Source organism: Pseudonaja textilis, chromosome 3 (assembly GCF_049901715.1).
Source record: "Pseudonaja textilis isolate UNSWEBS1 chromosome 3, rPseTex1.2, whole genome shotgun sequence".
NCBI classification, from domain to species: domain Eukaryota; kingdom Metazoa; phylum Chordata; class Lepidosauria; order Squamata; family Elapidae; genus Pseudonaja; species Pseudonaja textilis.
The window spans coordinates 163,456,321-163,478,246 of NC_141992.1; the positions used below are offsets into that span (position 1 = coordinate 163,456,321).

General features: G+C 38.2%; 1 protein-coding gene and 1 long non-coding RNA gene across 2 annotated transcripts in view; one reads left to right on the forward strand and one right to left on the reverse strand.

Annotated features, from left to right (window-relative positions):
- Positions 1-2,380: 2,380 nt before the first annotated feature.
- LOC148126389 (uncharacterized) lies at positions 2,381-16,790 on the reverse strand. The gene is made up of 4 exons (XR_015743211.1): positions 16,699-16,790; positions 7,379-7,497; positions 3,794-3,874; positions 2,381-2,683 (listed from the first exon to the last, which is right to left on the reverse strand). It is a non-coding gene; the product is annotated as an uncharacterized LOC148126389 (long non-coding RNA).
- Positions 16,791-16,887: 97 nt separating this feature from the next.
- Positions 16,888-21,926, forward strand: part of RAB2A (RAB2A, member RAS oncogene family) — a 39,555-nt gene continuing 34,516 nt past the window's right edge. Inside the window, exon 1 of the mRNA XM_026706172.2 lies at positions 16,888-17,378. Coding sequence (XP_026561957.1) covers positions 17,333-17,378 — 46 coding nt within the window. The 5' untranslated portion in view covers positions 16,888-17,332. The remainder of the gene's footprint in view (positions 17,379-21,926) is intronic.

A 21,926-nucleotide genomic window follows, 5' to 3' on the forward strand; every position in this document is an offset into this window, starting at 1 on the left:
TTTATTTTATTTTAAAAAAGGATTCACACAGGGATTTGAATCAGAGTCAGTAACTTTTAGGGGAAATATTTTCATTTAGGACTTCTCCCCAATCATTTCACTACAGGCATGTTTTCAAACTTGCATAAAACCAACTTTGTCAATAAACTTAAAATGAGCTAACACAATCTAGTGCAATTATGTTAATCTGATTGACCACTAACACAATAGCAACCTCAAATATAGGTTGCAAGCAGGAACAGTGCTTTCAAGTAATATTGAAACCTGATCAATCTCTTCCTGCCAAAGCTGATTTTTAAAGGAAGAAAGTGTAGCACTTGTTTATTTATTCATCACATGTCATGCCCCTAGTGGAGACTGACTCTGCGGGGGAGGAGGAACAGCCCACAGGGAGTGGAAGTGTGGCTCCAGAGGTTGTTTGGGAGGAGAGGGCCTTGATCCTCTTCATGGGCTGCAACTGTGACAACTGAATAAAAGTACAGTCCTGTGTATGGGCAAACAAAGTGTGGAAATATGTCTAGTTGATGGTTCCTCTCTGAGTTTGGTGTCCTTCCCAGTGTGTGTTATTTGTGGACTTCCTCCAGCCCTTATCTTGCCGGGGTTGTGTTGCTTTTTCCCTTCTTCTTGTAACTGTTTGTGTGGGAGTTTTTTGGCTTCAGTCAAGAATCTTCGGAGCTTGGAAGCAAAGTGAAGGAATAAAAGGGGCTTCACCTGTTTTTCTGTTACTGTGTTTGTTTTGTATCCCACCCTGGGTCATCACATCTCCACATCACCCTCTCATCTAAGTGACTCTGGGCAGTTTACAATGTAAAATATAACGTAAAACAATAAATAAGTACAAAGTTAAAAACTGAATTAAAATGGTTAGGTTAAAATATTAAAAGTTAAAGACTTTTAAAAGGAAGATATACAGAGGGGAGGGGGAATCCCAAAGGCATCACTATGGCAAATTTATTTTGGCAAGAGATGTGGAGTGAGATAGGACTGTTTTTTTAAAAATGACGGTAAAATGGAAAAACATAAATAAATCAAGATTTATCATAATGAAACTGTCATCATGAGACATTGGAAGATCATCTACCCAACTGAATTAATTCAAAGACCAGATGGGATTCCTGAAAGAATTAGGGAAACTCATTCACTCATTTAACTTTAATTGTTGTTACCTTTGAAAAACTACATATGTGAGAGAAACTGCAGAATCAAGAAAGACATGAAAATGCTGGAATAAGATTTATTACAGCTCAGTATATTCAGAAAGGAATAAAATGGAAAGTATAGAATTCAGTCTCATACTTAAGATGTGTGATTGATGTTGTGTACAAGCATTGTGTGCATACATACCTTTGTGCATTTACATTTGAGATATATATAGATTGGCACATTTGAGATCTGTCGTCTGTCTGGCTATCAATCTTTCTATCTTCTCCCACATATAAACTCCCAGGTACAATTCCTATTCAGGAATATTATTCAATAAATGTCATGCAAACTCACTTTATAATGTTTATTTAAATATTTGTGCTTAGAATTGTTTGAGTACAAACATCATGCACTCAGTTGAGACTTTTTTTTTGTAGCAACATTACAAAAGAATCACTCATCCTTCACCTCATAAGACTGTAGTGGGGCAGCGAAGGGAACTTGGCTGGGACATAGCAAGTGCTATAGGCAAACAAATACAGGTCATGGAAGGCATAAAGTCTCCTTATAAATTATGTCACTATAACCTGCAACATATTGAGGAATGTGCAGAGGACCAATTAAAAGAGATGTGATTGCATAGGGCTACAATGGCCTCTAAACGATAATGAACAAATAAAAATATTGGAGAAAGATGAAAGGCCAATATTCAAGGATTGTGATTTCCCATCTCCATTTGACAGGAATGACCATTCCACAATAATCCTAAAGCTGCATTACAGTTAGATCCTTATTTGAGGCATATCTTTAGCATATTTAGCTTTAGATTATCTTTGAAAGAGTTTTTGTAAGACTATTCTTTGCACAGTCAGGACAACACTTGGAGGAATAGTTTATATGCAGTGCTATTCTCCATCCAAAATAGTTCATATATGAATATAAAGAGGATTTCCTTGGATAGATATACAAAAACCTGTAACATAATTCTCATATTTATCAACATACTTTATCAACTGACTTGTTTTTGAACATACATACAAACACAATTGCAGTAGAAAAGCATTTTTGTACAAAATATGAGTCCTAGAAAAGAAACCCAATTATTTTTCTTTAAATAAGTGTTTGATGAGTTAAAAGAAACAAAAAACTTTACACAGAACTAGTTGAAAGATAAGGAAGAAATTATAATGAAAAACATCCCAAACTCAACATAATTATGAGGCAGTGAATATTATGGTCATCTTTGTAATGCTTTTATTTCCAAGTCTATCAGACTGGAACAGGACAATAATAAATGAATAAATAACAAATAATAAGAAACAAGTGCTAATTGTTGTCCTGCTCAAAAGCATTTAGCTCACTATAATACGATGAAAGAGTACAGTCTGCATGCTGGTTCCACGATAAATATGGCTTGCATTTTACACTCAATAATAACTAGATTTCTTCTTTGCAGCTTTCCTTGTTTTGCAGTAAACTTAGCTTACCTAGAATTGTGTCTTTGAATGACTGCCTGCAGGGATTCTAATCCTAGTACCAGCTGAGAGAAGAATGAAAACTTAATTATGAACAAACGAAATGAAAGTTGTTCCAGCAACTGAACTAGTTTCAGCTCAGAACTATTATTTTTCTTTATACATTACAGCAGAATTTTCCTGGTTCTTTTTTAACTATTTCTCATGAACTTCTGAGGAATTTATCTCTTTATTGTAGATGGTGAAGTTTGCAAGTGGTTGTTTATGTAACAGTTCTTTGAATCTTGTAAAGCTGGAAGTTCATTCTTCAGTGAACAGCGATAATGGAATAATCATAAATTAGTTGTGGAAAAATTGTGCATGAATATAAATGAATATGTTTTAGGAGAAAATTATCAAGTAACATGAATGGACTGGCAAGACTGAGACAAGAGAGCACAAAAAACAATTAGGCCATTTGGAGATGTGTTGTAATGACGAGGCAGTCGAGTTGTTTGATCATGAACAACTGAATTATGATGATGATCTTTATTGGAGTATAGTCTTGCATTTATATACATTTTTAGTTATCCTCCATCATTGATTAACTTTGGTTACTGCTTAACTTTTGTTACTGTTTAGTACAGTAATCCATATAATTAATTATCTCTAGTTAAAGTCTAACATATGTCTACTTCCCCTCTCTAATCCTCCTTTATCCATAGATTAGTGACTTTGTTTGCCTGAGTTGTATTTGCTTGGAAACATTCTTTATGTGAGGTTTGCCATCTGAGATTGGAACATTCCTGCAATTACAACTCTACAGAGATGCAAAAATGAATAAGAATGTGATTGGTGAAAATGAAATCAGCTTATAAAAAGGAATATGAATGATGTTTATAAGTGTATTTGTATAAACATCTGACCTTGCAGAGAAGCTAGGCAGCATACAAATTTAATAAAATAAATAAAGAATGAATGAATACAAATCTAAAATATTTATTATAAAAAAATGAAAGGATCAAGGGTAATGAGAGATTCTGAATGTTGGGCATGTTGTCTTTAAACTGTGCATTGATGGTTAATTTAGAATTTGCAGGACAAATGCCAAATAACAAGGACATTAAGGGATATGCCAATATGGAACTAAATCTTAAAAAAGATTAAGAAGCTTTCCCTGAACATACAGTACTTACTGCATTGGAAGAATACCACTCGCAAACAGCCAGGTGAGCCCAACTGGTGGGGAAGTTTTCCAGAACACAACCCATGAGGAGCTGGGAAAAAGGAAAAAAATATATATATAACCCTTTTTGCTGTTTCACCACCCTTTGGAATTTCACCTCGATTCTGGGATTATTTGAGGAAGGGAAATTAGTGTTTGTATTTACATTCACTGGCGGGAAAGTTTACAAGACAGTAAGCAAGCACACAATAGGGAATCCATGTTGAGAGAGATCCCTTAGAGCTGCTTAGGAGGCTGCAGCTATTATAACTTTGAAACAGGGCTATACATTGTTTTGATGTATCTGTTGTAACCAGTGGTGGAATTCAACATTTTTTACTAGCGGTTCTGTGGGTGTAGCTTATTTGGTGGGCATGGCTTGGTGGTCATGTGACTGGGTGGGTGTGTTTGATGGACATGTGACTGGGTGGGCATGGCCAACTCAATGTCACTCACATCAAGGGGTGCCTCACCTGACCCCTCCCCTCCCAGCCATTCCTTGTCACCCAGCCTCAACTTATCTATAGTTCTGTAAAAATGTTGTTCACCTTTTTTGACTTTATTATCTGCATACTATAGATGTACTTTCATGGACTACTGAAAGGAGGAAATGGCTCACATGCTTTACTCAAGAGTGTGATAGGCAATAGGCTTTCAAGGGGCTGCCACAAAGAAAGGGGACAATGCAAACAAGAAGCAATGGATGGAAACTGAACAGAGAGAAGCAACCTAAAACTAAGGAGAAACTACCTGACAGTGAGAACAATTAACCAGTGGAACTGCCTGTCTCCAGAAGTTCTGGGTGCTCAATCACTGGACGTTTTTAAGAAATGACTGGACAGCCATTTCTTTGAAACAGTATAGGGTTCACCCCAAGATCCCTTCTAAGTATTATTCTGACACCTTTCCCGGGATTTCTACTCAGAGTTTGGCATCCTCAGTTTTCTTCCCTGAGCTGGGGGTTGGACTAGAAGACCTCCAAGGTGCCTTTCAACTCCTTGTTAAACACATGTGTATTTTATGCTCTGGACTATTGACACTGAATGCATGTAAACCCTGAAAAATATGTGGTAGCCCTGGGCAAAAGAAAGGCAGAAAAATCACTCTAGATTAGGCTTGTCCAACCCGCGGCCCAGTGCCCACCCCATCCTTCGTGCCAGAGCCAGCGAGGAGGAGGAGAGGCAGGCGCGAGGCGGGGCGAGGCGAGTGCCAGGCCAAGCAGCAAGAGAAAAGGCGGGCGCCGTCAGAGCGCCACGTCCTGCTGTTGCCGCCGCCGGCACCGCTGCCGCTTCTGCCCCCGCTGCTGCCGCTGCTGCCCCCGCCGCTGCCGCTGCTGCCCCTGCCGCTTCTTCCCCCGCCACCGCTGCTGCTTCTGCCCTCGCCACCGCTTCTGCCCCTGCCCCGCTTCTGCCCCCGCCGCTTCTTCCCCCACCGCTGCCACTGCTTCTGCCCCCACCGCCGCTTCTGCCCTCGCCACCGCTTCTTCCCCCGCCACCACTGCTGCTTCTGCCCCCGCCGCCACTTCTGCCCCCACCGCGCCACTTCTTCCCCACCACTGCTTCTGCCCCGCCGCCGCTGCCCCGCGGCAGGGAAGCAGCGATGGGGGGGAAGAAGCGGCGAGCGGCGGGGAAGAAGCAGCAGCTGTGGCGGGGAAGAAGTGGCAGCAGCGGTGGGGGCAGAAGCGTGCTGCGGCGGGCAGCAGCGGTGGCAGGGGAAGAAGCGGGGACAGAAGCAGCGGGGTGGCGGCGGGGCAGAAGCAGCAGCTGTGGCGGGGGAAGAAGCGGCGGCGGGGGCAGAGCGGCGGCGGCAGGGGAAGAAGCAGCGGGGACAGAAGCAACAGCGGTGGCGGGGCAGAAGCGGCGGCGGCGACGGGAGAAGCGGCAGGGGCAGAAGCGGCGGCAGGGGCAGTGGCGGCGGGGGCAGCAGCGGCGGGGCAGAAGCAGCAGCGGTGGCGGGGAAGGCTTCTGCCCCGCCGCCGCTGCTTCTGCCTTCCAGTCCTGCCTCATCCAGCCGGGCCATTTGCAGGAGGAGAGGTAGGCGTGAGGCGGGCGAGCTTTCTCCCCCCACTCCTCCCCTGCAAAATTTGGCCGGAAAATAAACTGTGATAAAAAAAACTGTGATTAGAAAAACGTGATAAAAAATAAATAATTTTTAATTAATAATTAATAATAAATAATAAAAACATCTCACTAATTTCATTTCCAAATACATTTAATATGTTAACTATGTTTTCTATGGTTTTTTGGGATGATCAGGTATCGTTACTGTTATTTTATTTTATGTGCAGCCCAAACCAAATTTTCATCTTCTAATGTGGCCCAGGGAAGGTGAAAGTTGGACACCCCTGCTCTAGATATAGGGACAGTGTAAAATATTAACACATGATAAATAATGAAACAATTAAAAATAGCACAGAGTTTTATCTCTCTTCCTCTTCCCATTTTTTCTTTCTTTCTCTACCTTCCTCTTTCTTTTTCTTTCTTTCTTTTTCTTTCTTCTCTCTCTCTCTCTCTCTCTCATACACACACACATACACACACAGAGAGCACTTAACAGACAAGCATTTTGGAAGCAGGTCCTTTAAATTTCTCCAAGGCTGGAGTGGATTCCCCCACCCCCTCTGTCAGACCACACTCCTTCTCACTCTAGCACTTTAACTCACAAGGGGAAAGCGATACTTGCAGTATCCATGGGGAATCCTTGGAGAAGTTTTTAAAGGACCTGCTTCCAAAACGCATTTCTTTTACGTTGCAAAAGTGCTCCAAGGCTCAATTCACTTCCACCCCCTCTGTCAGACTGTACTCTTTCTCACTCCAGGCACTTTACTCACACAGGGAAAGCGATACTTGCAGCGTCCATGCCTTTCTTCCCGGTGAGAAAGAGGACGTGGGGAATGGAAAGCTAGGAGAGTGATCACAAGTGAGTGACCGGGCGACCAGGTTGGGGGTGTGGCCAGCCAGGGGTCACCACTGGTTCAGCGACTCACGCCAAATAACCGCTACTGGTTCACCCGAGTAGGTGCGAACCGGTTAAATACCACCTCTGGTTGTAACTCTCAACCATTGTTAAGTGACCTGGGGTTTCTCAAGGACTACCTGTAATTTAAAACAACTCACTTCCTGGCCTTATGTAAAAGCAGACGTATTCGTTGCTACACAAATTTTCTGACTATCCAGCATCCAAGACTGCTGCATCCCCACAGTGGCTTTGGAAAACAATTTCCTTAGACTTTATTGGTAGTGTAGCATAGATCACAGGCATAGATACATTCTGATAAAGTTGACCTTTCTTTAAAATGGCTAATTTTCTCTCTTATCATGACCTTCCCTCCAGTGCATAGAGAGCCCATCTGTTTATCTGCCTGATCTTTTGAAACCATTGTCTTTCCTCAGCATGTTATCTCAGACCAAACCCCATATTTATGACATAATTTGGAAAGCTCTATTTCAATTATTGTGTAAAATGAAATGTTTAAGTTCTGGGGCTAGATTGCTATATTCTGTAACAACCTTCTTCATTGTTAAAATTTGTTGCATTAGCAAAAAGAACAAATTACCTAATTAAGCCATTTTTTTACTCTTCTGGCACTACCTCCTGAGAGTGCATCTCACAAACATTGAGAATGTGTTTTGCTATAGCACTCTGATCTCAGTCAGGAGGACTTCAAATTGAAACCTGTGGAAGACAGAAATCCAAAAATTAACATTTCAAAGAGAGCCTTATGCATTTCAAAAGAATAGAGTTGGACCCGATTAAACCACTCAAAAAAAGGAAGAACTATAGCCTCCGATGCTGAAAGTATCAGAGAGAAAGTCTCAATGTTCAAACTATCAGAGAGAAAAGAATTAAGCCATAATCTTTTATAAGAAAGTGAGTTGATTGGTAAGATGATTTTCATGACTGGAATAAAGCACTTTGATGAGATAACTTGTTCAAAAGACTACAAAATAATAGAAAGAGAAAAGGAGTTGCACTTCATGTTAAAGTATCTCCAACCATACAGAAATACAAGTTAATCAAACTGGTGATGCTAAGAGAAATTAGTTTTAAAATTCAGAATAAAGTGTAAAACTTGCACTAGTATCAATATTCAGAACCTGCCAAACTAACAAGAAAACCGTATTGGGATGATTCTCAAAAACAAACCGCAGATCTTTTTTGTGTGATAATTTTATTAAACATTATAATTAAAAAAATAAGAATACAAACTAAAAAAACAAAACAATAAAGAGAAAGAATGGTGGAGAAAAGAAAAAAAGCAGAAAGGAAAATAGAATATGGAAAGAAAAAGAAAATATATAAAACATGACTTCCCTGTTTATCACATCTACATAGGTAGTCCTCAACTTAAAAGCATAATGAAGCCTCCCCCATCATAGGCATAAGTAATGATAGTTGTTAAGCTACAATGGTTCACTATGGGCCAGTTTTGCTGAAAACCAGAAGTAAATGCGATTTTGGCAAAATATGGTTACATGATCATACTCTGCAAATGACCATAAAAGCAGGCCAGTTGCCAGGTGGTTCAAATGTGACCATGGGAGGGTTGTCGTCAGCACTTCGGAACCAATCATAAGTACTTTCAGGGAGTCTGTCATAATTTCATAAGTAACCAATCATAAGTCGGCCTGTAAACAATTTTAGTAATTTATCACCTTCTCTTGAAATACTATCCATATTGCATTTCTCATCTATCAAGAAACCCTAAAAGGCTTAAAGAGGAGCCTTTAAGTCCTGGTCAGCAAAGGTCCCTTAAGGGATCAAAGAATTATAGGGTTGGAAGGAATGTGAGGTCTTCTAGCACACACCCACCTAAGACAGGAGTCCTCATACCATAATGGACCAATGGAGTTGTTCAGTCTTGAAAATCTCCAGTGATGGAGCAATCACAACTCCAGGAGGCAAGCTGTTCCACTTAATAGTTTTGTCAAAAAATTCTTCTTTATTTTCAGGTTTATTTTCAAGCTTACACTCGTTGCTTCTAGTCCTACTGAGTTGTTTTGGAGAATAAATTGATGCCCTCTTCCCTATAGCATTTCTTTAACTATTAGATGCTATTATATCTCCCCTCACTCTTCATTAAGCTAAACATATAGTTCTTTAACAATTTTCATAGGATTTAGCCTCCAGAATCCTCATCATTGTCGTTGCTCTCCTCTGGTCTCTTTCTAAGGCCTCAACATCCTTTTTGTATTGTAAGGACAACTGGATGCAATATATCCAAATGTGGCTTTTCCAGTGTAGTATATAGCGGTAGTATCAATTAATTTGAATTTATTATCCCTCCATTGATGCAGCCCAACACTGCATTGTTGTTGTTTTTGGCAACTGCAGCACACTGCTGACGCATATTTAAACAGTGATTTACTAGGATATCTATATTATTCTGTACCAGTGCATCTGTTTTGGTTTTTATTTGTTTGTATTTTCTGTAGGTATAGGAACTTTCTTGCCATAATTATAATTATATCTTGTCGGATAGGGCCCAATGATCAAATCTGTCAAGATATTTCTAAAACTTGAGTCTACCAAAGATTAGCAATCCCCCCCAGCTTTGTGTCATATACAAATTTGATTAGTGTCCCTTCGACCCTCTGATCTAGGTCACTTATGAATATGTTGAAGAACACTGCACACAAGACAGGATCTTGAGGAAATCCACTTCCCTCCACCTAGATATAATTATATTAAGGACTGAATGTTGAGTGTGATTATTAAAAATAATTGCATATCTATTTTAACCTTGATCAAATAAACCAATTTTATATTCCTCTCTTCTACTTTTATCTCATCAAATAATATTCTAGAATTTGATTTCTCAGAATTTGAAAGTTTGGAAGAGTAAAACTCTGGTTCCAGTGAACCACCCATATTTGACTTTGCATCATTATCCTGGGACATTTATAGTTGTCTTCATTTTTTATTTGATTTATTTTTATTTTTTTTCCTTGCCCTGTTCACAAAAGCTTTCAGAATTTTAACAAGTTTTATTTGTAAATCCAATATAGGAAAGTTATCCAAGTCACTTTTTTGGTTATTTTATATTATTCCTTTTACTGTAAGTGTAGAATTTTTCCAAATCATTCTTATAACTTGTTATTTTTAAATACACATTTAATTTAGTCTTAGTCTTGCCTGGTAAAACATATTCCTTTTTAAAAAAACAGCAAAAATCCTAGTAAACTAAAAATAAAATTCGTCAATTTTCTTCTCCTATTTCTCCAAGTGTTTCTGGATACAATTCTCAGAATTGTCAACCAATTAGCCAATTGTAGAAGTTGAAATTTCAACATGCAAGGTTTAAGAAAGCTGATAAAAGCTTTCACCCAAGACCCAGCTAAAGACACATAACTTATCTAAGATAGAGATCCTTATTAGCATAAATGTCATTCAAAGGGGCTTTTATCAAAAGATCAAAAATCTTTCTTGTTTCATTTTGCTTTATCATGTATTATGTTTACATGCTTTAGGTCTTTAGGGCATAATTCTGATATCTCCTGAGTTGCATGCTCATATCATTGTGGGAAAATCCTTCAGAAAAAAGCCTATGGTGTTGTCTTCTATTACTAATTGGTCTAAGGACAAGGGCCAAACTAGGTGACCTCAGAATGATTTTTTAGATGATTCAGATTCTGAAATAGCCAAGAATGCTTCATAATTAGAATTCTGCTAATTGATTACCTACTAACAACTGAAATGATCCAGTCAAAGCAAAGGATGTTGAAGTCCACTGATTACAATTTTAAAGTTAAGTACAGGTTAAACAGTTTCATTTAATATTTACAAAGTTTTTATATTGACTGGATACTGCTTGCTTTTCCCAGTTAATACTCATTTTTAATATACAATATACTGTTCAGCAATTAAGTTTATCAAGTATCAGAATCTCACTACAACTCTGTGATACATAGATAAAAAACAGTATCTGAGAAAATTCATTTGTTATATAAACTACTTAGTATCATTATATTACATGTGTTGAATGTATCTTAATGCAAGTTCTCCACCTAGTGGGCTAATTGCTAACTCTAAAAAAACAGAGAGATTTCTATTTTAATGTGCATTGTTAAAAACGTAGCTGTCATATAAATGATACACTATAATTTACCAACTACATGAACCAACACTACATAAAAGGAATATATTAGGAAACATAGCCCCAAGTAGAATTGTATTTGTTACACAAATAGTGATAAGACCTAATTCAGTATATTTACAGGTATTACAATATACAGGAGAATCTGATTATTAAAATGCTTCCAATAAAATTAAATCATGAACATTTACAGCATTTTAAAAAATGGCACCATTAAAATTTGAGATTTTTTAAAAAGGTTACATTATGTCTTTCCTTGAACATTGAACATTAACTATTTAAAAATATAAGCTATTTAAAAATAAGCTTTCCAAAACCCATTAGAGGCAATGACAATATTAGGTCAATTCAAGTGCCTTGAAGGCTTTTTCAATATTTAATATACCATATTCAATACTCAAGTTTGTTTTGGTGTATTTCCAGATGGAAAACTCTTACTAACGCATATTGTACTAGTCCATTTTAAATCAGAAGTAGTAATTAGGAAACAAGAGAGTGTTATAAATATTTTATTTGGGTTCCCTACACAATTTTGTATATAAGACAGTGTAACTCTATCATAAAAACTTCATCTGAGAGAACACTATATTTAACAAATTTCTTTTCAGTTCCATGAGGAAGAGTTAATGATTCCAGTCATAGAAAAAAAAAAGATGGAGCCATCAAAACTAAAAAAATCCAAGAAGTTGTTTAGAAAAAAAAGAAGGGGAGGAAAAGAAAGAGATGTGGTTGGAGTGGTGATAGAAAATTGATTTGGAAACACAACTTCATTTTTCAGTGATGATGACTGGTAATCCAGATGTTGCTAAATTACAGGGTTTAGCCTCTGTTAACATTTGACATGCTGATGGATTCTGCTCAAATTTGTATTTCAGCAATACTTTGGGACCATGGTTCACCAAATTTAGAACTGAAATGAAATTAAGAATAATAATTCCTTAGCCTTCCTGTTTTCTCTGGCTGATGGTCACATCTGAGAAACAACTGCAATGAAGTGCCTGTTTATGGCTGTATATATACATATACACATGTATATAAACACACACACACACCAAATGTTGACCCCCTCATTAAAAAAATCCCAGTAATTATAGCTCAACCAGCCTGATATAGATATCTGGGGTGACTTTAGAGCAGGCAATAGAGCACACTATCTTAAAAATAACCCGATTGCTAAGAGCCAACATGCCTTTGTCAAAAACAGAGCACATGAGGCAAATTTTGTCTCCTTCTGTGACAGGGTAACTATTCTATTGAAGAAAGCAAATATAGAAGCTAATTTACTTGATATTAACCAAGTTTAACATGACAAGCAGTTAAAGTGTGGCTTGGATGGCATTATAAGATGGATCTACAATTGGCTAGTTAGCCACAAAATATAAGATATGCATACAGCAATAAAACTCCATGATTTGGAGACACACATCTGAAGTGGCCTTGGATGTGGAAATCGACAACAAGCTGAATATATTATTAATTTCAGTCAGCTGCTTGTAGGGCTAATGCTGTTCTGGTCCTGATTAGAAGAAACCATATACCAAAGACGCATGAAGTCATTATTTCTTTTGATATGGCTTTAGTGAGATCATATCTGAAGTACTGTGTACAATTCTGGGCATCACATTTTCAAAAGGTGATTGATATTTTGGCGAGGGTTCCAAGGAGGGCAGTGCAAATAAATCGAAGAACTACAGCAAGGGTCCCCAATCCCTGGTCTGTGGACTGGTGCTGGTCTGCAGCCCATTGGGACTTGGGCCGCACAAGTAGCAGTCTAGTGCACAAAGCTCCATTTGCGCATATGCAGGATTAAGTGGCACACGTGCAAAGCCATCCCCTCTGCTTCCAGTCTGTGGAGTGGGAAAAATTAGGGATTGCTGGACTAGAGGGCATATCCTATGAGGAATCTGGAATGTTCAGTCTGAGGAAATGAAAACTGAAGGGAGACATTATAGCTTTATTCTGATCCAATGAGGGAAGCAACAAGGAAGATGATCAAGAACTATGGCTACAGAAATCAGTCAGAAATAATGTGTATAATTTGCAACTGCTACATTTTGTTTAAATTTGAAGAATTTTTTTTTCTGACAATAAGACCTATGCAACAGGGGAATATTAGAGAGAATGTGGGTTTTCCATCTCCATAAGAGAGACTGCACAGCTACCCCTCATAGATGATTTAACTGATTCTCCTAAACACAATGCAGAAAGTTAGGTCATATTATCTTCCAATTCTACAGTTCCATGATTCTGGATTTGAAGTACAGTATTTTCCAAGGCATCAGTCCTCTTATGTTGCCTGTACCTGATGGACTGCTATTTTGGATTGAGGAAAATTGACTTTTTAATTTACAATGACCTTTAGTATCAAATTTTGAGTTTCATGAACTTCAAATGCTGATCACTAGAATTTGGATATTTTCTGTAATTAAAAATCTGGTTACATGTGACTGATTGTAAAATATTAGTACATGCCCACTTGCTAACTGGGTTTGTTTTTCATAGAAAAAGAACCTAAGATAAATATTTCTAAATTAAAATGAGGTTTTTTTCAAGTAACCCCCATCTTAACAGGAGTTAAGTAGATGTACTAAAGTGCAAAGGGGGTATGCATATTTTTCCATGATTTTGTTTATATTATTCATTGTTCTAAAATAAGACCTTTATATCTAACTCTTCTGTATTATATCAAGAGCACTGCACTCCTTTGATTCTGGAAAATAACTTAATAACTTTGATAATTACTTCAGTATCTGTAGAAACTAATCCTGTTAAAGGACAATCCATAATTTATTTCTGGTATCATTTGATTATGCACTAATAATTACTATGCATTTATTGCAGAAGTTCCCTCTACAAATGACCAAACACCCCAATTATCCAGCTAAAAAGTAAAGAATTCTTTTTTTGAAGCAATTTATAATTGTGGCATAGCATTTATCAAAAGGCCTTCTCTGTTCCTAGTTACATCATCTTCAGAAATACTATATAAAAACATTATGCTCTTTTTAATGACAGCAAAAAACTTGCAGATGTCGTTGAAGCTCTCAAAGTTCTATTGTATAATTCAATGAGACTTAGGTATTTCTAACTAAATGTATAAAAAGACTCTTTCAGTTCTTATTGCTAAATGTCACATTCTTGCCCTGTACAGAGTATTATACTAAGAAGAAAATTGCAAATGACATTCAGAATTAATAGCTGTTATAAAAATACAGTTTATCTCAACTAGAGTTGCCTAACATGAGTTCACCAGTATGTGACCAACAATATAAAAACCTACCCCCAATCTCTATACAAACTATCATCTCTAAAAAAAATGGAATCAAAGGAATACAAGGAATCAAACCATGACGGACAGACAACTTAAACAGCAACATTCATGAATACATGATACAATCATTGTGTCACAGGACTGAAATATTCTGAAACTCTGTCTTGTTGATATGCTTAGATGGATACATCTGCCAATAAGTATGGATTGCATTTATTCATATGCCAGAAATTCTCAAACTTGAAACAGTACTGGGATTTCATAAAATAAGAAAATGAAATTAAGAAATTCTTCTCCCACCAATAAAAATAATGGTTTCATTGATGTTAGGGTCAATTCTTTTACTTGGGAAAAAGAACTATATTACATTATAAATTGTTTTTAGTTGAATTTTAATCTATACTGGACAATTCTGTAAGCTGTTGGGTCCTTCTTTGAGATAAAAGTAGTGAAGTCCGATGTGAAATTAATATGAGGATACAAACAGACAAACAATGAGAAAGTTAGTAGTATATAGGCATCAGATAAAAGTGATATAGCCTTATGACTTCATAAAGAAAAATACAACTTTACAAAACTAATTTAGTAAAAGCTAAATTAATTTTAAAAACATATCTTTTAATGGAAAGGATGACAAAGAGGGGGAAAGGTGCTTTTTAGTTTAAAACATATTTTCTTAAACTGGTTTTACAATGCTGCCACTTGCAAAACTCTGAAATATTGTGAATTGCTTTTAGAATTCTCTCTGGAAAAAACAGTTCAAAGAGTGCTCATTAAGGCATTCTTTGACAACCTTGCAACTTAGATTTGGACAAATAGGGTAGTAGCACAGAATGTATTTATGCGTATCAACAACATGTATGATGTCCTTAAGGAGCCTTACTGGATTAGTGTTTATCTAGTGCAACACTTATTTCCATTGCTAAGAATCACAGGTTGTTAAGCAAATACCCAGCCCAGTCCAAGCCATTCCAGGCTTGGTCCCCCCAACTCCACACCAGAAGTGGTATTCAGCAGTTCTGACCAGTTCTAGAGAACCGGTAGTAGAAATTTAGAGCAGTTCAGAGAACTGGCAAACACCACCTCTGACTGGAGATTTTAAAGTATCCTTCCCCTGCCACGCCCACAGAACCGGTAGTAAAAAAATTTGAATCCTACCACTGCGAGTCCAAATTCATTGCTTAACATGTACAAAGAGTGCTGGTATTTTTCTCAGGAATTAAGTATTTTCATTTTTTTTATAAAGTTTAAGTGGGGGAGAATTACACCATTTAATCCACTTATATTAACATGCAATGTTTTTGAATAAATATATATTGGCAAACAGTTTTTCTACCCTAACTATATGTATGTGTAAAACTCAAGGAGATTTAAAGCTGTTCCCAAAGAGATGTTTATGCCTAATCCACTTGATCAAGGGTCAAAAATATCATAATGCATCAGGCCAAAGTCTCAAATGACCATCCCAGGTAACTGAAATACAGTGATATCATATATTGGAAAAACATTCCTGCATCTGAAAGGGCAAGGCTAAAATTGAAAGTAGAATAATAGAAAGGCATGGAATGGGCTAGTGCTGAGCCTAGAAAGTATGAGCTGCATGACTAGAATAGCAGTTCCAGAAAAGTTGAATAGAATAAAATGCTTGTGAAAAAGAAGTTTTGCCCATTTTCAAGAGTTTATTCTTTAGTTACACACCAGACCCATATGGCTTTAGGAAGGTTTTTCTAGTTCTTGGTCTGTTCTATGTTAATGACTGTCATTCCAGTTCCAGGAATGATGTCAGTTCCTCCTACTTATGGACATAGTCATTCCAGTACGTCATCTTTTTTGTCTTTAAGAGCAATCTTTCTAGCCTTTAGGCTGACCCTTTTCCCCAGGATCCATCATTCCTGCCATTAACCTCTCCTAACAGTACTTACAGGAGCTACTATTTCAGTCTTGTACCATTGTTTTCTACTGTTGGAAGTTAAAACCCACCCCTCTCCTGGGAAAATGAAATATTTTAGGATATCGCTTTTTTCACCCAGGAGCTCCAAGGCATGTGATCCTGTTCATCTTTTCAAGCAGTCATCATGTTTCCAGTGTCTTTCTTCTCCACTTGGAACTGAACCCAGAAGACTATTTCCTCCAGCCCCACAGAAGTTGATTCCTATTCCTACACCAGTGCCCTTGTAGTTTCTTTGCTTATTTATATCCTGCATTTATTACTTTACAAATAACTCAAGGTGGCAAACATATCCAACACACCATTTTCCTGTTGTTCCTGGCCAATTCTTTTTAGCGTAAAGCCTTTTATTATTGCATCCCTATTCCTGCCCTTCAATTCAAACCGTTAACAATTATCATGTTAAGTGTTTATAATTCACAAAGCAATACCATCTATTGCAAGGCAAGTCGATTGTTTCTATTATCCCATTCCATTTGTTCTCATAAGGCATTTATGAAACCTTCAGATTTGCACTCATTTCAACAGAGAGGGGTCTCATCAAGAGTCTTTCTTAGCTACCTTCATGTCCTACGAAGAGATCCGTTTATTTCTTACGGCCATTCCCTGACCTCCCTTATCACGTGACTCAGATCAAAACACACACAATCTCCGCCCCACGCTCTTAAGCCTCCGCCTCCACGTCACTTTCGAGGCTCCCCTCCCCACGCCCGGACGTCAAAAAGAGGGGAGGCTGCGGAGGGTTCGAACACTTCCGGGTCGGCGAAGAGCGCTCCGTGACGTTGCCGAACCGTGTAGGAGCCTTGCTGCCTGTTATTGTTCCTGTTCCCCTCCCTCCTCCTCCTCGGTCGCTCCCATCTCGCGCCTCGGGACGTTGACGAGCCTCTTCGGAGGCGCGGCGAAAAAGAAGCGGAAAGGAAAGGGGGAGCGCGCGCCGGCACAGCCGAAGGGCCGACGTGAGAGATTGCTAGTTCGCTGATTCGGAAAGGGAAAAAAAAAAGCGGGGGGTAGCTGGAAGTCGTGCGGCGCGCGCGCGGGGGGGGGGGCAAGGAAAGCAACGGCTTCAAATTTTACGTAGCGCGAGCTCTGACATAGAAGGGCGGAGGGGGCGTCACGTCACGCCGCGCCACGGCACAGAAGAGCGACAGTTCGACCGGAGAAGGCAGGAGGGTGAAGCGGCGGGGATCGGAAAGACATGGCCTACGCGTATCTCTTCAAGTATATCATAATCGGGGACACAGGTGAGAAGGCAAAAGGGGGGGAGGGAAAGAGGCGCTGCGGAATTGGGAAGCCCGGCCTGAGGGCCAAGCCGCCTGCGCAACGCCCGCCTCAGCCGCTCCATTTCCGCAGTGGTGGCTGCGCCGACGTGGTAGTGACTGCTCGGGAGGGGGAGGTGCTCGACTTAGGGACCGCCCGCAGCTTGACGCCGGCCTAGTAAGGCCTACACCGGCGCCCGTGGCTGAGCCATGGTCCCCGTCGAGCCTCTGGGTATGACTACCTCCCCTTCCCCCAAACTACCCGACTTTCGTTGGGAGTGGCAACGCCGTTACCAACCTAGTAGTCGTGAAGCACAAGAAGAGCGGTTCGGATGGGTTAATGGTATTTTTTTTTAGGCCTGAATGAGCGCTGTTAGGGGAATGCTTCGGTGAGGTTAAAAAAAAAAAAATGGTGACGGAGCGCGACAACGCCCCGATAGTTTCCCATATTGGACCTCAAACTTGCCACGCTTGTCTTAAATCTCCCATTAGATACAGTGAAGCTAAACACTTTTCTTTCGGAATTTTAGTTGAAGGTGCTTCAACAAAAGTGTCATTCCTTGGAGATTGGCGAGTTAATGGACAAACACACAGGTTTAGAGTAGAGTTGCCCCGGTTGACATTCGTCTCTTGTTTGTCATCATTTCCTCGTCAAGTAAATTGTCATCTGATCTGTTTATACAGATATAGATAGCAATGTGGTAATTAAATCTTCTGGATTCCACGTATTTGCTTTTCCCACGAGGCAGTGGTTGCTTATTAAAGTGGCTGTACTTGAATGTGTGTGTATCCACAAACAAGGCATTACTCATTTTGTTAATATCAGAAAGAAATATAATAGTCTGACATTATCAAGTCTGTACAAAGCTAATGCCAAATAGTTCCTGCAATCTAAAAAAATACCATGTGAAGGGGATAGCTAAAATATTGGCAGATCTGTATTCTAAGTTCTTGTATTTTCTTGTTGAAATGTAATTTTTTGTAGTGATTTATGGAATTAGCCAACTTTCCCCAAGCAGACCAGAGAGGTCCAAAGTATAAGGAACATTGTATCTGGTAGAAAGCTGATTTTTTAGGCCTGGTTCATGCATAATGAAGTATAATGTAACTTGCTTTTGCGTAGAAAGGATGTCCAAATATAATCATGTTGCTTATATATAGCAGCTATAGTTATTCATGAAATACGTATTAAACTAAATTTGGCAACTTAAATGGTCCAGTTATGTAATCCTGCCTTCTCTAGTATTTGAGGAGCAGTGGTGATTTTGATGCTTATTTTTCATTCTGAGATTACTAAAATGAATGTTTGGTTTATACAAAGCATTTTCCATACTGTTCAGTTTAGAAAACCTCTCAGATTGGTTTATAAAAATTGATAAGCCCAGGGGCTTCCTTGTCAATAAGTTGTAGCAAAATAAAGATTGGGGGAAAGGTAACAAAAAGCAAATAGGTACATATTTACGTAGCTACAATCTTTGATTTGGAAGAAATCCTTTGGATCTCATCTGAACACGCCTTTTTTCATTAAACAGCTGTTTGTTAACAATTCCATTAACTGTAATAAGTCAGCTCTTTCATGGAACAGCACACATGCACACATACTGTTGAGGCTCAAACAATAGTCAAGCTTACTTAATACTAGAGCAGTGCTGTGCAGATCTTTACAGTTTTTGAAGAATGCACAGAATATTTTTTTTATTTACAAACTTGAGATGATCTAAAACAGAAAAAAGGCTATTGGTATTATATATGATAATTTTATACGAGGTTCTTTTTTCTGGAATAGTAGGAAATTGACATTTGGGAGTATGGTTGGACTATGGGGATAATTCATGTATTTCTTAAATAGTGGTACAAAAATAACACAAAATATTAATTTATAAGTATTTCTCTTTTATTGATTGCTCATTCAGCGATCATTCAAAGTTATGGTACTGAAAAAACATTTGCATGATCACAATTCAGATGCTTGGCAACCAGTGCGCATTTACAAGAATTGCAGCTTTGTGTGGTCACACGTTTGCCATTTGCGATCTTCACAGCCAGCTTTCAACAAGTAAAATCAGTGGGGAAGATAGCAGGAAGTTGCAAGTTGCATTTACATGATGTTGAACTTAGCAGCTACAAGTGACCTGTAGGGCACATCCGTGTGATTTTTACTTTATAACCATGTTGCATAGTGATGGAATTGCTGGTCTCATTTGTGGTTGGTAAGTGAGAACTACCTGTACTTTTACTACTACACCTTACAAGAAAGGACATACTTTAGAAAGCAAAGTGCTCTTAAGATATTAAACAAAGACTGCAGAAATTCAGATTCAAATCCATATTTAACTCAGCAGATGAACTTGGGAAACTCTTTTAAACCAATCAGCACAAAAACTCAAAAAAATATGAAGGATTTTTCACAATTCTGGTAACCTGCTCCAATAAATACTGTACAATAGACAAAAAATACTGAATAAAAGCAACAGCTATCCAAAACATTCAACCCTCCTTAACAGTATACTGAAATAATGTTTTAACAGTTTTATGAAATATTAGGAGATGAGCTTCTTGAACTTCGGAGGTGAAGAATTTCAAAGTACATTCTTGAATAGAATTATTTATTGGCCAAGTATGCCTGGATGCACGGGGAATCTGCCTGATCCATGTCCCCCTTGCTTTTTCTAAAGTGGGGACTCTAGTAGTTATACTTACTGAATAGGCAGATTCAAATTTCACAAGGTGGTACTTGATGTAACAATATAGTGCCTTATAAGTCATCACCAGCATTTTGAATTTGGTCCAGAAGCTTACTAGAAACCAGTACCCTGACTTCTGTGGTGACAGCTATGTCTTCCTATTCCATACATTTCTTTATGATCTTTCTCATGTTATGAAGTCATGTTAGGTTAAAATATTATGACATATTCATATTATAATGTCAGATGTATTCTCTTTGTATACCACCATTATAAATCAGAGAGATTTCGCATTATTCACACCCATTTTTAGTATATGTGTTTTCATAGATTTCTTTGTGTGTGATCTGTATGCTAACAACATTCATTTCAGGTATTAATCTGGAGAAGCAAAGCAAGTTCCCACAAGGGAAATCTGTTTTCTGAGATGCCATTAATTTCTTCCAACTATGAACAGATCTATAATTGAATTATCTTACAGTCTCTTATATAGTGTACCTCATATTGATTAGCTAGTATATTCAAATATTCTTTTTATTGTAATTCTGTTTCAGTGGTTAACTCATCTAAAATCATAATTAAAATATACAAAGACTGAAAATGGCAAATCAGTAATGGAAGGGTGGGAAGAGGGAACAATCAAAAGTTTTAATTTTGAAAAGTGTAAATCAAGAAAGGGGGAAAACTCCTTTTTTTAAAGGTGTTGCAGCACCCACCATATAGAACACTATCCCTATAAGATTCAGATGGCTGCAACCCTGTTGCCATTTTAACAAGGATTTAAAATTTGACTTTGGCCTGAGATGTTAGATAAGCTCTACTGCATGGTGCATGCTATAATATATTATTTTAATATTATGATTGTGGCTTTAATTTGGATATGGTGATATTTGGATTTGGATTTTTATTGCAGTTTTATTTGGCAGGGGCTGTAGGGGCAGTTAACAGAGGGCACGCAGGGTACAAGCTAGTTGGCTGAGCCACCAAAGTGTAGGGGATACCAAAGGGGCAGAGATACAGGGAGATAAGCAGGGCTTGGGGAGAGGGAGGGGTGTTGAACTGCTCCTGTGATTGCCAAGTATGATCATGTGACAGTGGGGCACTGCAGGAACGGTAACTTTAGGAACTAGACATAACTACCATTTGTTCAGCAACATCTTAACTTCATATGGTCACTGAACAAATAGTAACTTGAGATCTACTTGTATAATTTATCAATGTACATTTCTGCTTGTTCTCACTGGCTTAGAAAACATCCCTGGTTCATTTGAAACTCACTTTTAGAATACTTCCAGATGGCAATAAGCAACAGTCATCTTCATAGATTTTATTTTTTAGTTACTTTATCTGCTGTCTCAATCTTAGTGCATATAGGCAATTTACAAATATAGCCATGAAAGTCAGCTGAGTGACCTTGGGCCTTCATTCTGTCTCAGTCCAACTCATCTAACAGGGTCATTGTAGGAAAAATAGGAAGGAAGCTGTGTTGGATATGTTCACTGTCTTGAGTTATTTATAAAAATAACAAAGGCAAATTTCAAATAAATTATTAGAACACTAGAAATTCTGTAACTTTTTTAATGTATGGGGATGTGTATGTGTTTTATAGTTGTACCATTTGATAGGAAGGAAGCAAAGGAAAGGAACTATAAGGCATATTGATTAGAAACCATATTTAATGAGTTATTAACTGGGTTTTCCTATCATTAAGTCATCCAAATTGCTTGGGTTCATGTAACTTACTAACTAAATTGAACATCAAACACTATAGCTTATAAGGCAGACAATTGCTTTACTGTGCATCCACATTTTTTCAAGTAACAGTTCTTTAAAAACATAAATAAAAATA